The sequence below is a fragment of the Castanea sativa genome, chromosome 1 (genome assembly GCF_040712315.1).
Source record: "Castanea sativa cultivar Marrone di Chiusa Pesio chromosome 1, ASM4071231v1".
NCBI classification, from domain to species: domain Eukaryota; kingdom Viridiplantae; phylum Streptophyta; class Magnoliopsida; order Fagales; family Fagaceae; genus Castanea; species Castanea sativa.
In genome coordinates, this window is record NC_134013.1 from 1,281,797 (window position 1) to 1,298,369 (window position 16,573).

At 31.2% G+C, this 16,573-nt stretch overlaps 1 protein-coding gene across 1 annotated transcript; it reads right to left on the reverse strand.

The window, feature by feature from the left end:
* Window positions 1-11,102: 11,102 nt before the first annotated feature.
* Window positions 11,103-15,563, reverse strand: LOC142640217 (uncharacterized). The gene is made up of 5 exons (XM_075814300.1): window positions 14,670-15,563; window positions 13,507-13,559; window positions 12,802-12,968; window positions 12,561-12,712; window positions 11,103-12,171 (listed from the first exon to the last, which is right to left on the reverse strand). The coding sequence occupies exons 1-5, from the start codon at window positions 15,433-15,435 to the stop codon at window positions 11,699-11,701; spliced, it is 1,611 nt and encodes a 536-aa protein (XP_075670415.1). The 5' UTR covers window positions 15,436-15,563; the 3' UTR covers window positions 11,103-11,698.
* Window positions 15,564-16,573: the final 1,010 nt, after the last annotated feature.

Consider the following 16,573-nt stretch of genomic DNA (forward strand, 5'->3'; position numbering starts at 1 on the left):
TTTACATTAACTTATTAGTATTATTTGTTTTTTTAGTATGCAATGAACAACTAAGCTTTCTATTTTTTATATTGTGTTTTTTTTTCTTTTAATTGATACTAAAGTCTAAAACTATGAATAATTTTTTCTGAATTGAGGTAATGTTTTATGATAAACTTTTATATTTACTATAATATAAGTGATATATTATATGTTTATAAACATGGTTCTAGAGATTTTGGTGTGTGTGTGTGTGTATATATATATATATATATATATAAAATAGCGGTAAATCCGAAATGGTACATCGGTATTGACCGGTATCCGAAATATATCATACCGATGACCAAACTGGTATAGTTTCCGGTACGGTATTGACTTCCTTAATTATAATAGTAAAGGAAGTATTTGTTTACACTTTACAATACAGATTGTCGGCATATGGTGTTGCTAATCTTAGTTGTGGAATCTTATTAACATCGATTATCCGTTCCCATCAAAAAAAAAAAAAAAAAACATCGATTATCCATCTTATCATATGCAGACAATTGTACCTTTTTAGTACCTACAGATCAATCTTAGATTTTGTTTTTAACTAGAGTAATTATAAGAATATAAGATATTAATAAATAATAATCAAATCCAGTGTTAGATTATTTGTTTTTTTTAATACAATTCTATTATCTATACAATATTTTCACAATATTATGAAATGATAATATGTACGGTAAATATTCACTTTTTCAAAGATTTATCCCATTTACAACATGTCACTTCAATAAATAGAAAAAAAAAAAATTATCTCACTAGAATTATTCTTCCGTATAATTTTTAAAGGCTCCATTAGTTTTGGTACAAATGTATTTTTGTCAACTTCTGGCAATAATTCCCAGAAAACGATTTGTATTTTTGTTTTTTACAATAAGTGGGTATTGGAAGATTCAAGCTAGATCCTTCCTATTAAAGGTAATAGGCTAGTATGGTAATATCACTAAATCACAAGTGGGTTGATTATCTTCTAAAAAAACAAAGTGTGTTGATTAAGTTGAGTAGTTAAAATTATAAATTGCCACTTCAATCTTGTCTTATTAAGTATTTCATTTGAATACTATTTGTGATTACTTTCATAGATTCCTTTATATCTTCTTTTTGCTTATATTTAAAAAGGAAATTTTCATTTTATTTCAAGAATTAAAAATAGCACGAAATGTGCACAAAAGGAATATGTAAGAAAAAGGCAATACCACCATTTTTAGGCAAGCTATCAGATGAAAATCCTAATTAATTGCCTTAATTAATCATTACTTTACTTTCCTTAATTAATTATTGCTTATATCCTATCTACCTCTTTATTATACTTTTCTTTTTGTGTCTATAACTTGCCCTATGTATAACAACGTGAACAATGATATATGCATGCTATAATTTGCAATAAAAAGACATATATGGTGAATCTTCATCATGGAGTGAAAGATAAAGATTTAAATCTATATATTTTTTGCATTTTGCTTAGCTTTTAAAAGATGCAAAGTGGCTTTCGATTACAAGCTTCTATATATATATATAGTTGAAACATCATGAGGTTAATATCAAAATGGGGTCCATTGGCATTTGCATTTTGCATGCATTACGCAATATATCACTTTCTTTTTGAGTTGGTATCTGTCTTTGGCATTCACCAGATAGTAACAAAAACGTTCCTCTCTCGATCGAGGGTCCTTGTAGTGAAACGTTTTTTATGCCAATCAGAGAGTGAGTTTTGAACCAGATTTGACAGTTTGACACACTTTTGCATCACCAGAAAATACAACAAAGACTACCACCCATTGTTTTCACCATTGAATGATTGCATATATCTAGATTTCTCCTTTGTAATAATATTTTGAAGCATGTCTCATACATTTTTCAGTCTTCATACACTAAAAGTACATGTTTGATACATTGAATAACGATTATATCGATAATAGTAATTTTTATTATTTGAAATAAAAGATATTGTGATAGAAAATAATCGTTCATAATTATGAGTTTTGTTGCTCCATATAGAAAGATCCTACTAGATGATGCATAATTAAAATTTGTATTTTTTGAAGCATATTAATTTTAAAAGTTATTCCATGCAATACGGATTAACTATTATAATAATTTTAAATAGGAATAACTATTCCTAAGTAATAACAATTCCCTGCAATAAAGATGTAATCAAATAACTATTCCATTACAAGAGATATAACATCATAGCAAACATACTCTAATTGTTTGTTTAGGGGTTGTTCGAAAAACTACATAATTGATTTAATTATAATACAAGTAGAACTAAATTGAACCGATCTAATTCATCTATTAGTTGTTGGTTGAGTTCTGATACAAGTTGAACCAAATTGAATTGGTTTCATTTTACCTAATTTGTGATTAGAGTAAGAACCACTTTTAGTTAATAAAAATGTCAAATTTAGAACTAATTTCTGCTAGGAATATATACATGAAAACCATTTTTATGTCGAATATATTTAATCCCTTTTTGAAACAGTTGTTTGAACCAAAAAGTAACAAATTAGAGACAACTAAAACAAGTTTTATACTTATTTTATTGTTATTGACTCACCTAATTTTATGGTATGTCTAACATCTCTTTAAGCCCTTAGTGATTTATGGTCTGAAACGTTATTTGGGTTTTTTTTTACCAAATTTTGACTTTATTTAGTCATTGAAACCTTTTTCTAGCCATCTGTGTTTCACACGCAATTACACAAGTTTTCTTGGTCTACAGGAAATCTCTAAACAAAATTAAAATTAAAAAGACCAGAAAGAATGAACTTTGCCTAATTAGTCATGATCACTCACTAAACCATTACCTTCCAAAGTTTCAGGTACCATGTTTTCCTCACATTACCTCTCCAATATTGGCATTTCAACGAAGATCAATTCCAGTAGTTTCGCACCCATTGTCCTTTAAGCATGAATTAATTTTTCAGTTCTTCTTTTTTTTGGCAATAATTAATCAAGCACTTAAATTAAATATTAATTAGAAAATAGTCTCTCTCTCTCTCTCTCTCTTTTCTTTTTCTTTTTCATGCTTCCATGTACAAGGCACATAAAATCTCATCATTACTTGTAGTTGTGGACCTTGTGGTCATAAATAAGAGAGGACCTTATTAAACAAACATTTTCAAACAGCCGTCCAGATTAGATTTATGAACTTAATTGTAGGTTGTCCTGAATCCTTATTAAAGTGCAGTAAATTAATTAGAGCAGCAATGGACTCGAATATTTATATTAATTACTCATAACTTGTGGGCTTGTGGCACGCTATTTAAGATGTAGATCTCATCTCAGTGGCTTTGAGACGAACTAGGTAAATAATAAATAATATGGGATTAAGGGAAAAAAAAATTTAAATGGAGTAGATCATAAGTTCCTTTCATCATTAACCCCCCAACAACATTTATAATTTATAATTATTGTAATTATAATTAACATATATCATTCTCATCTCTTATGTAAGTAGTGATGCACACTTACATAGCATTTATATTTATAAAATAATTTTTATAAAAAAAAATATATATAGGCATTCGATGGTGATATTGCAAAGTTGTAAATGCACCAAACTTGCCAACAAAAAATCATTTATTTAGCTTATGTATAATTTTTTTTAAATTTGACTTTAAAAAAAAATACGAGTGTACTTTTATTAAACATGTGTTTTAATCCCAATAAACTAATACAAATAAACTCTCACAAATGAGCAAGTAATCTAAATCTTATTTTTGCCATTTCCATCACTCACTTTCATCAAGGAAATGATCAATATGGAACTCTCAATTTGGCAATGCACAGCCTCAGCTTTTAATTTCTTATATACATATTATAACTTCCACCCAAATCTCATTCAATCCATGTAGAAAATTAAGAGACCTCCAAAACACCTCTTTTGTCTTATGGTATTCTACTCTTACGCTTTATTTGTTTCAGCAATGACGTTTTCTAGAAAACGAATCATTTTCCAATAAGTATTTTTTGTAAAACTATCTCATTTTCTAATATTTGGTAGCAACTTTAAATGAGTTAAAAAACAACCTCCTAACTTCCTTTATTTAGCTTACTGTGATACATACCTGTTTTCCAAAAAAAATTAATGAAAAATAATCTCTAAAAATAAACCATACTTTTTATGTTGACCAAAAATAGTTTTTCTTTGACTCATCTTTTTTTATGCTACCAAATACTAGAAAATAAGAAAAACTATCTTTACACAAAATTTTCTATCGAATCAAACAGAGCGTTAATCATAATCCTTTACCAACTCATGCAATTCTTTGTTTCTGGTAGTCCAACTGATCAACTTTGTCCTATCGATGATTTGAGAGATTGCATTTGGTTTCAACTCTCATTCTCAACACATTGCTTTCATTTTTTTTCCTTTCAGAATTGACACATGAGCTTTTCAACTTCATATGTAACAAAGGTAACAAAAAAACAAAAAACAAAAGCAACTTCAATGTGGAATTCTTACTTTCTCAAATCCTGGGTCTCTCTTATTTTCTTGCTCACTCTTTGGAATTTTTCTTGTAATAATCTTGTATATATAATTCTACCTTCAAGACTTCTCTTCACTTTTTAGTGTTAGGTCTATTCAATATGATAACCATATTTTCTTTCATTTAGTTTTTTCTCATCTTTTCTCCTCATGGATCTAGATTAATTAATTTGTATCTTTCATTTCTTGGACTTACTCCTCCATCACAAGACACAGAGACATGCATGCAAAAAAGTAATACTGATTGCAGCTCACTGAGCTTAGCATGGAATATGACATTGATTAGTCTGTTAATTAACAATTTATAATCGATCTAAAAATTTTAGAACAAAAGTTTAGTTGTTGTATACTTGAAATCTAAACTCTAAAGACTACTTTTGTATTTTTAATTTATAAAGAGCACCTTGATATTATGTTTTGATATATGATTGCATGAACCGAAGCATTGGCATGATATATGACCCCACAAATTCATAGGAAAGCTAATGAATGTGTTGATACATGATTAATTGTATATATTTGTATGATGAAATGAACCTTCTCGTGAAGGATGATGAACTTCTAAAGCCAATCAAATATATCATGACTCATGAGTATCCCAATTTTCAAAAGCATGACAATGATGCAATGCTCATCGCTGCCATAATTATATAATTCAATTTATAGAAAACGAAAAGGTTCTATATCAGTCATCATTAATCTAGAATCACAGGGTGACTAGTAGGTATGTAATATGGGCATCCTTTTTTTTTTTTTTTTTACCACAAATATCATATATATATTATATGGGTTTATAAGTTATAAAAGGGTGTGTGTGTGTGTTTCTCGAAAAAAAAAAGGTTTATATATGTGGAATTATTCAGTGCATCTAAAATGGATTCATTTTATAGTTATAATTTGATATATAGGTCTAAATGTAGTGCTAATAACAGTTTATACATTGTGAAATTCAATAAATAAATAAAATACTGTTTTTCCATTCTATTTTACTCTTCAAGTGAAATGGAGGATCATATTATTTATATCTGTGTATTATAATTAGGTTTGAATTGAAGTGTGAACTCCACCTGTAGGTTTCACACATGATTTTTACACTAACTTTTTTTATTTGATAAACACACACACATATATATGCATTGAATATTTTTTTGTCTTTTATATTATGCTAAAATGCAAAACCGGTCTTCTAAATTTCTTCAAATTTTATTTTAGTCCTCTAACTTTGCTTTCTTTCATTTCAGTTCTCTAACTTTCAAGTTTATTCAATCAAGCTTTTCCATCAACTTTTGTTATATGTTGTAATTAATTTTTCAATTTTTAAAATTTGTTTTCAAATTTTTTAAATTAAAAAAATTCAATTAATGATTGAATAATATTTTCCAGATTTTTTTTTCAAAAAATTTTAACAAATTAAAAGTTGACTAAAAGACCTTTAACGAATAAATCTAAAACATAGAAAACTAAAATAAAATAAAATAAAATTAACAGATTGAAATAAAATCTAAAGAAACTTAAAGAGTAAGTTTTGCGTTTTTTTTTTTTTGAATTTGTTTTGCGTTTTAACCTTTATATTACTATCTCTCTTATTAATATTACTAATAAAAGATTCTAATTAATATTTTTCAAAGATTTTGCTCTTGTTTTGGGATGAAAGATACGGAAAATAACCAATAATATGTAGATTTAGATTCTGTATAAAACAAATAAAAAGGAAGTGCTGCATTTAGTTGACTACCTTATCAATTAAGATTCTAACCTTTATATTACTATCTCTCATTAATAGCACGGAGAATGGTGCTCCCTCCTCTCAAATTTATAGTGGGGTTCGCTCATTAAATTTATGATGGGGTCCACCATGAATGTGAGAAGATGGAGCACTATTTCACTATACTCCGAGACTACTTAAGATTTTGCCTTGTTTTGGGATGAAAGATACGGAAAATAACCAATAATATGTAGATTTAGATTCTGTATAAAACAAATAAAAAGGAAGTGCTGCTATTGGTTGACTACCTTATCAGTTATCATCAAAAAAGTACACGTTAGGCTGTCTCTCGTTTAACTTTGATGCTTATTTTGTTCCTACACTGCCATTTGAACGTAGTTTTAGATTATTTCCACCAAGGTAGGGTTGCAATTTTGACTTTCAGCTTCAGAATCAGCACCATCACCGACACCACAAACTGAACTGGGTTCAATCTTCAAAGTCCAAACTAATTAAGAATCCAATCGACCGGGAGGGCCTAACCACTTGCCAGTTGAGTTGTTCTAAAACCATACCTTCTTTTTTTTTTTTAACAATTCTAGAACCACACTTATTTTAATATTTTCACAATTTCTTATCAAATAAAATAAAATAGCTATTTTCACAACTATATCTTAAGTAATAAATTATGATTAATTGTTTATCACTTTCACATGACTCTATCATATTTTTTTTTACATCACTTTCAGTCATATTGAATAATTGTAAAAATCGGTGTGAAATTGGTCGGATTCCTAAAATTTTTCTTAGATCTACTACATGTGCTGTCTCTTTCTTAGATGTGAACCCGACATAAGCTTAACTCCTAAACCACGAAATTTAGGGACATTTGTAAGGGAAAAAAATTATGTTCATTGTTCATTTTTCAATTGCCACATCAAATTAAGTTCTCGTGTTTTGAACTTAGTTAATTTTCATATCTGAAAGATGCTCATTTTGTAAAGTACGATTGTTTTTTCAATTAAAACGTTGAAAGTCAATTTCACCATTATAATTTGAATACTTAACAATCTATTCTATGAAATATTATATTATTTGAAATTTTAAATGACACGATGTTATTTACAATATGAGATTTAAAATGTTTAATCTGAATTGTAAACACAAATACATTTAAATCATTTTTACTTTTTATTTCTTAAATTTCCTCACTCTTTCATTTCACTTTTCTTTCTTATCCTTATTAAACTTTTTTTTTTTAATAAGAAAAATGGTAGGAAGGGGTACAACTAAAGTAGCTTTTCTACCCATATATATAGTAGCGTCATATCCCCAAATAACAGGAGAATTCTACTAAATTTGTAAAGATAAGCCCAAAAATATGTGTCGGTGCTTGCCTGCTTCAATCACAAGACATGGCATGCAAAACTACCATAAAGGTTGAAAAATAAAAGAAAGCTGGTATTTGGAACTTAGTTAATTTTCATATTTGAAAGATGCTCGTTTTTGTGAAATATGATATTTTTTTCAATTAAAACATAGAAAGTAAATTTTGCCATTATAATTTGAATACTTTACCATCTATTCTACGAAATATAATGTTATTTGAAATTTTAAATGACACGATGTTATTTACAGAACGAGATTTATAATGTTTTAATCTGAATTGTAAACACAAATATATTTAAATAATTTTTACTTTTTATTTCTTAAATTTCCTCACTCTTTTCATTTCACTTTTCTTTCTTATCCTTATTAAACTTTTTTTTTTAATAAGAAAAAAGGTAGGAGGGGTACAACAAAAGTAGCTTTTCTACAGGACGTTATTACCATATATATAGTAGCATCATATCCCCAAATAACAGGAGGATTCTACTATATTTGTAAAGATAAGCCCAAAAATATGTGTCGGTGCTTGCCTGCTTCAATCACAAGACATGGCATGAAAATCTACCATAAAGGCTGAAAAATAAAAGAAAGCTAATACTTTAAGGATTTTACTAACATGTGCTCTAAAGGCATACAATAGTATACTATTTTTAGAAAAAATTGTGTTCTAAAAGCATACAATAGTATACTATTTTTAGAAAAAATTTTATCGGGAATTGAAAAAAATTTACAATTTTTTAATTTTTCATAAAATATTTTTAAAAATATTTTTAAGTTTTAACCAGACCCATACTTTAATTTGTCTCATAAAATAAAAATAAATAAAAAATCTAAGCTTTGGGAAAGCCTTCAACCCTACCTTGTGTTGTGTGGCATGAATGTCCTGGTTGTCCACCGAAGCAAAAAAAGTTAGGCCACGTTTTATGATCTATATATACCCTCACGTCAAAGTTATGATGACCATCACTTTCAATAGACCGTGACATATGTACATCTCTCTCTCTCTCTGATTAAAAGCTTTACTGACATTGCTTGTGTTATAGGCGATTGAACAATCATGCAATGTTGTATGCTTCATACTTTTGTTGTATTTACGTGACTTTTGTAGATGAAAATCATTTATTCTACACAGCTTTTTGGTCTAAAAGCTTATAAATCATGAAAAAAAGGAGCACAGTATAGAAAAGAACAAAAAGTTGGATAACAGTAATTACTTTTTTCTTCTGGTTATTGCAGAATGTGGAATGATAGATCTCATGGGAGGTAGCTAACTCCATACATTACACGTGATGAATTAAGTATTCAGAAATGGAAACAAGAGAGTACCTTTCAACAACCATATGTAAATGGCTTCTTTCTAAAGTGGTTGTTAAACATTATGATGATTTTTCTTTTTTTTCCTTCGATTATTTGAATCAATTTAGGCCTATCAACCAAAGCGACAATCTATAGGTTGGGTCACACTCAGACCGACTTATATGCGTGGGCTGGTTTTGCCATCTGGGTCTATAGAGAAAAGCAATTCCAAATTTAAGTTTATTCCAGGCCAGCCCAGAACCCCAAATTGGTAGGGATGATTCGATCAATTAGGGGTATTTAATTCATCCCCTCTTCGGAGCATGAACGGGGTAGGTCAAGGATAGAATAAGTGGAGGTATTTTTTCATCCCTAATGTGATGATTGACATTTGCAAGTCATAAGAGAAACTAGTCTATCCACGCACTTTGCGCGTGGTATGAGACTTTTCTTTTTTAGTGGTCCTATTTTGTAAAAAAAAACTGTATTTAATTATTATATATATATGATTTTTATTTTAAAAATCTAATTTAGAAGTGAATAAATTAATTTAAAAATTAATAGGAGAGTGGTCATATTTTTTAGGCAATATTTTAGTGGGAGTTGGAGTTGTATTTTTACCGGATTGTCCTTTAATTTTGTCTCTACTTAAATATAAGACTATAGAGGTCTCTTTGAACTAAAAAAATGAGTTTTTACCAAATTGTCTTTTAGTTTTGTCTCTATTTAAACATAGTACTGTAGGGTTATTTTTGAACTAAAAAAATAGAAATCCAAACAGGGGAAACCCCTTAAATAGTAGTATAGATGAAGTGTTTTTTTTTTTTATGTGAAAAAATGAAGTGTTTTGGAAACGGTAATAAAATATGTAATCTATAAATCTAATAATAGGTGAATAAAAAATACAGTTAAATTCTAAATTGAAGTCTAATTTTGTGTTATTTGTCTTGTCTAATTTTAAATTTATGTGTCAAATGAATTATTAGGCGCAAAAATCAAAAAGTATAAATCCAATTAGATTCTAAATTAAATTTTAATTGAAGTTCAATTTTGTGCCATATGTCCCATCTAAATTTTAAATTTTTATGACAAGTGAATTATTGGTGCAAAAATCGAAGAATCTAGATCCAATTAAATTCTAAATCATATCTAATTTTGCGCCATGTGTCTCATCTATTTTTTAATTTTTGTGTCAAGTGAATTATTAGATGCAAAAATCAAAGAGTCTAAATTCAATTAGATTCTAAATTGAATTTTAAATGAAGTTCAATTTTGTGCCATGTGTCCTATCTAATTTTTTAATTTTTATGACAAGTGAATTATTGGGTGCAAAATCATATATATATAATCGTAATTGGTTTTAAATATACATGTGTATATGCACAGAGTTACATGCTAGTATATATAAACACTGAAGCAAAATTGAAATAGAACTCAAATTGAAATAGAACTCTTATTCAACTAAAACACTAAGAAAGTAAATATCTAATACCTATATTCAAATGAAGAGACAAGAGTGAAATAGTGTTTGGGTTGCAGTGGGTTTTCTTCACTCTGCAAGATTTTTGTGTGGTTGATCTCAAGTAGAATATTTAAAAACCCACAAAAGTTGCCAACGTTCATTTCAGTTCTTACAAATTAGGACATGAATGTTAAAGTCTCTAACGTTTATTTAAACGTTAAAACCATCTCTTTTTTACCTCACTGCCCCTAGTCACAATTCATTATCCCTGAGAAATCTCAACTGCATATTTGACCAAGTCAAACTCCACACAGCCAATCATAGCCAAAACATGCAATTCCATTATTCAAACAATTTTATTAATAGTAATCATTTTATATACAGTATTGTGTAAGGTAATTTCTTTAGAAAATTACACGTACACATTGTGAGTTATTTAACCACACAATTTAACATCCATATTGTAGGTTATTTGGCCACACAATCCAACAGACACGCATTTAGGTTCAGGATAAGGTGAGATGGAGCGGGAGAGCAAAACTCGTCCCCCATCCTATCAGCTCCTTTGAGGCAAGAAAAACCCACATGATATAGAACAGGTGAGGCAAGGCAAGGCGGAAAATTTTTGTCATCCCTATAAATTACCCTTATCAGTCACATATCAAAACATGATATTGTTAAAACAAAAACTTTAATTAGTAAATTACTGACTCAAGAGAATGAACCTTATTTGCTAGGGTCTAAATGTAAGTTGCACTTTCTTCAAGAGGTATATAATTTCTCCAAAAAGAAACAATCCCTTGGTAAGACAATAAACAAGAATGCGTTCCATGAAAACTGAGGGGACAAATAATGAAAATTTATGGTTTTGTCTAGAACCATAATTCCTAAATGGTGAAAAATAGGACTTGAATCTACAATATCAGTCAATGTCAATATGTTACCCTACATAGAATACTATCATAAACAGGAGCATATCTTAATGTTAGACAGTTAAGAAAGACTTCAGAAATGGCTTCTCAGCCATGACCATTTTGACTCATTTGTACTTATGGCAACCATCTCAATATTGACATAAAGAGATTGCGCCAGTATTACACTTCATCGACATCTCTCCAAGAATTAAAAGTAAAGATCAAGAATATGAATGCGTGGTTGCTCAATTTTTCTGATCTGATCTGGAAGCTTTTTTTATAGGCAAGGAAATAGCCTGCAGTAACAAGAAATCCTTCTCAATGCTTTTGTACTCAAACAATGTGTGTCCACATTACATATCACCACCTGATAATCCTCCAAAGTCCACACATATTGTTGCATCGAGCAAAATTCATTGCCTTATATCTTCCATATCTTCATCAGAGACTGGATTATCCACCTCACTCCCACTACTTAAACCACTACTTAAACCATCATCATTGCTCATAAGGAAACACTTCTCTCTAACTGAAGTCTCATGAAAGTGATGCTTGACAAACTTAACCTGTAGTTCCTTTTCATCCTTTATCCCTTCTTTGCGTTTTCTTGTCCCATCAGTAGCTGTTGTCTTCATCATGCCATTAGCCACTAAAAATGCAGTGTCCATAGAATCAACCATCTCTAGATCACCATTAAATTTATCTTCCCCTCTCACCTCCTCAGCCAAACTAAACAGGGAACTTTCATTCAGGCTATTGCCATTTGGTTTTAGTTCTGGAAGAACATACTCTACCCTTGACTTGCAAATTGCAGCTTTGGCCTGGACTTTAGATATCTCACAATCAAATACTCTAACCTCTTGCTCTTCAACAGTTAGTAGCCACCCTAGAGATTAAATAACTTTATGATTAGATACTTGAGGATATATATACCATCATAAACTATATGAAAAACAAGGGAGGAAAAAGGCAGTTCATTTCTAATTAGCCCCTAACCAACTTTCGTCCTCTTGATTATGACATAGTGAAATTGTTTTACAGAAGAGGACACAGCCATACTCCACAATGGAGATGGGTGGTCTAGTAACTTACATGCTCCACTTTTATAATTATCTAATAGCTGTGTCACATTATTTAACATGGCATATTGAGAATCATAACCAGACAAACTACAAGAGTTGCTGAACCATAGCTGACAAGGTAAGTAGATACAAGAGCATAGTTATATCAGTTCAACTTATATTTATCTAAAAGAAAAATATCAGGTCAACTTACCAAGAAGAGCTACTGGAGTGGAAACATTTGGTTTGCTTATTTTTCTCCCGGTGACAGTCTGATCAGTAACCCACTTGATCAATTGAGAGGGTAAGCAAGATTCAGAGAAGGCATTAATATAAGAAAAGGCTTTGGCCTGGTTACCTTTTTCCCTGTGGCCAATTCGATCATGAGATTTATCAGATGAGATATTTTTAAAAACAATGACTACATCACAGCCACAATTGTCATGTTCTCTTACCTAGCAGACCGTATGGCGGTGTCAGCTACAAACAACCACTTCAGAATGAGATTTTTCAAGTGTTTGCCAGCCAACTGAATCACTCTTGGAGGTTCAAGGAATGAATATTCCACTCTTATGACAACATCATAAAGAACTTCTTGTAAAAGAATTTCATCTTCATAACTCTGAAAAGACAGATTTGATATTGAGCATAATGGTAAAACTAAATATTAAAGGCATGTTTCATACATTTCTTCAATGGCAACAGAAATAAGTTGTCCATTAAAATATACCCTGCAAATAAACAGCTAACAGTACCAAGGAAGGGAAGGTTGACTATCAACCATAGACTCTCCCAATGTTTAACAAGGACAATGGCCAACTGATAAAAGTGTGAAGAAAGGCTTTGTGTGTGTGTGTGTGTGGCAATTAACTCATGCATGCACACAAGGGTACTCAAGCCTGTGACCTTGCAACCATCCCATAATTACTCTCACCCTTCACAACTTTTACTTTCCTATATAGTTCAAGTATTTCATTCTTGGATGGGAAGAAGAAGAAGTATTTCATTCTTGGATGCATCAAAAATTACATCAATTGCACATTAAGTTCTGAGAATCCCATGTCACTTTATGGGAGGACAAAGTGACTTGCCTAAGCCTAGTGCCTTATAATACCAAGGAACGAAGATCATAAATTAAAGCAAGATGTAAACATACTGACCAGTAGGAAAGTGACAGGCAAAACTGGCTCTAACAGCATCTTGAGAAGGGTATCTGATTATGCACCAAAAACAAATCAGGAGATACGAAGATCACAAATGAACTTAAAAGAAAAGAAGAAATCATTTGAGTTGAGTCCTAAGAGAAACCTAATTCTTTCCAAAGAGCAAAAGCGAAGGGCACACGGACACAGAGAAAAGAGAAGCACTTCTACGAACTGCTCATTTAACTACCAAAAGAGACTTTGCATTCCCCAACTTACTCACCACTAATGTATTTCAACAGAAGAAGAATTAAATCTTTACAAGTTGATCCCTAATACATATTCAACGAAGCATAAAATAAAATTAACAATGACTCTGTATCATCATTTTTTTTTCTGTAAAGTTATACATGCATATAAGTGGATCATGAACCCAAAACCTCACCTCCACCTTACTCTTACAAAGAGAGCAAAGGAAGAGCTCATTGTCACTCTGGATCATCAAATATACAATTAACACATAAGCTCTCTAATTTATAACGATAGAAATGAATTTTACACAATATGAAATTCAAATTACTACAATAAATTACTCCTTGTTCCAAAAAGCTTAAGCTGGATTCAAACTCATGACAACCTACTATGACACCATAATAAATTACCACTTATTTCAAAAGCTTAAACTATTAAGAAATGTTGAGCGGTTGTTAAGATTTCAATCAAGCATAAATAAGTGAATAACTCTCGCCAAGAATCCAAAAGCTCCAAAACCCATTTATGAAGCATAATAGCCTTCAACCACCTAGATCATAGACAATTTACATGTCGGTCCCTAATACATATTCAATAAAGCACACAATTATATTAACAATGACTCTGGATCATCATTATTTTTTTTCCTGGTAAGTATTCATTGGATCATGGACTAATAACCTCACCTCCACCTTGCTCTTACAAAGAGAGTGAGGTGCCTGTAAATTTTAACACTAAAAATGTATTTAACACCCTATTGAATGCAAATAACAACTTGTCCCAAAAACTTAAGCTAGATTCAAACTCACGACAACCTACTCTGATACCATAATAAATTATCACGTACTTCAAAAGCTTAAACTATTAAGAAACAATGAACGGTTATTAAACTTTTAAGCAAGCATAAATAAAGTCTAACAAACTCTCACCAATAAACCAAAAGCTCTGAAACCCATTTATCGTCTGAATGGCCCAATTGTGCAAATCCTTCTCCAGCTCCAATCTCGAGTTCCCCGACCCGAACTTCAAACACAACCTCAACAAAAAGGCCTCACACATAACAACCCCAGCCAAGTACCCAACCCCACATCCCACTCTAATCCCATTGCGAACTTCTTCACTCACAACCGGAAAAAACACTCTCAATTCATCCCTATCACCACAGTTATCAACAGTCCACACACCCAACACGTCCCGAAAACCCGAAACCGTTAAACTCTCCTCCTCTTCTTTAACACCAACAGCCTCACAATCGCCGCCGCCGCCGCCGCAACAAATGCTGGTGTAACTAACAACGCCTTCAAGCAAATTCTCAATCTCTTTTCTCGAAATTTTGTTGTCGTGCTGTACCGCCAAGTGGTACAGCTCGTAAATAACCGGAGCGAGGGTGGCGATTTTTTTGAACTGACCGCACGGTGAGGAACGAGCGGTGAGTAATTGGAAGAGTTCTTTGACCAAAACGACTCGTTTTGAAATGGGAGAGTGGTGGGTGAGTTTGGAGGTGTGGAATGTGAGTGCAGAGTAGAACCAGAGGATTTGGAGAGGTGGGTCCGGCACGATTTGGAGCAATCGGGAGAAGATGGAGCCGAAATTGGAGAAATCGGTCACGCCGTTTCGGTATTCGGTCAAGAAACGTTGGATGGACTCGGTTAGCATGGGCTGGTAAGGATTGTTTGGCGGTGCTGTTTGGGTCATTTTTGCTTTGAGAGAGAGAGTGAATTGTGAGTGAGAGCGAGAAATGGAAAGTGGACGTTTGAATTTGAAGTTGAGAGGGAGTGTGTGAAATTTGGGAATTGAAAGGAACCCTAGTTTTGCGGGGTTTTGTAAGAGAACTTAGAAATAGGGCAGTGGGAAATGGGAGGGAAGTTTGGGGTATTTTGGTAAGGTGTCACATTTTGAATTTGAATCAATAATGTATCTGATTTTTTTTTTGTTTGGTTGGGGACACATTTTGATTTTTGAACTTAAAGGAATAAACTCAACGTCTGAATTATGGTCCGTTTGGATACAGTTTATTCTGTTGAAAATTGAAAACTAAAAAATATTGTAGCAAAATAATTTTTAAACGTATGAATAATAACGAGGGACCTATTTTAATGTTTTTTCTTAATAAAGTACTTGTGGGTCCCGTGAACAGTGCACGGGACCCACTAAACAGTGGTCTATGTCTCTTGAAACATGTGCATCCAAAAAAAAGAGAGGAAACGCGCAGACGTGAAATGCGCAGACGCAAACGCTAAATCCAAACATATACTCAGTGTCGGCAATATTATTTTTGCCAACTTATTTTACTATTTAGCTTATTTTTGCAACTATTCATGAGTTCCACTGCACTTTTTGGTACTATTCATGGGTCCACTGTACTATTTCAGCTAATTTTTACCTATATTTACAGTATTTTTGGCAAAAATTTTTCAATTTTAGCAAAATAAGCGAATTCCAAACAGACTCTTTTAAATGGATTGGTGGAACTAGAAAACAAGATGGGTTGATTGGCACTTTAGAGCATTTCCAGTAAATTTTTTAAATTTGTGTATTGTTTAGAGAGTGAACAGTTATATTTATTTTTTATCTACTTACTTTTTCAAATATATTTTCCAACAGATTCTATATTATTTCTCTATCTTATTTAAATATTAGTTGATATAGTAGTATGAGAGAAAAAAGAAATCAAAAAGAAAGAGAAAGAATTGATATAATAGTAGTTGCTATAATTTTTTAATCATAAAAATCCAAATGCTAATGTACAGTAGTCCGTCAAACTTGATGAGCTATTGTTCATGTAAAAAAAAAAAATTTGTGATTTAAAGAAACCATTGAAGACCTTTTTTTG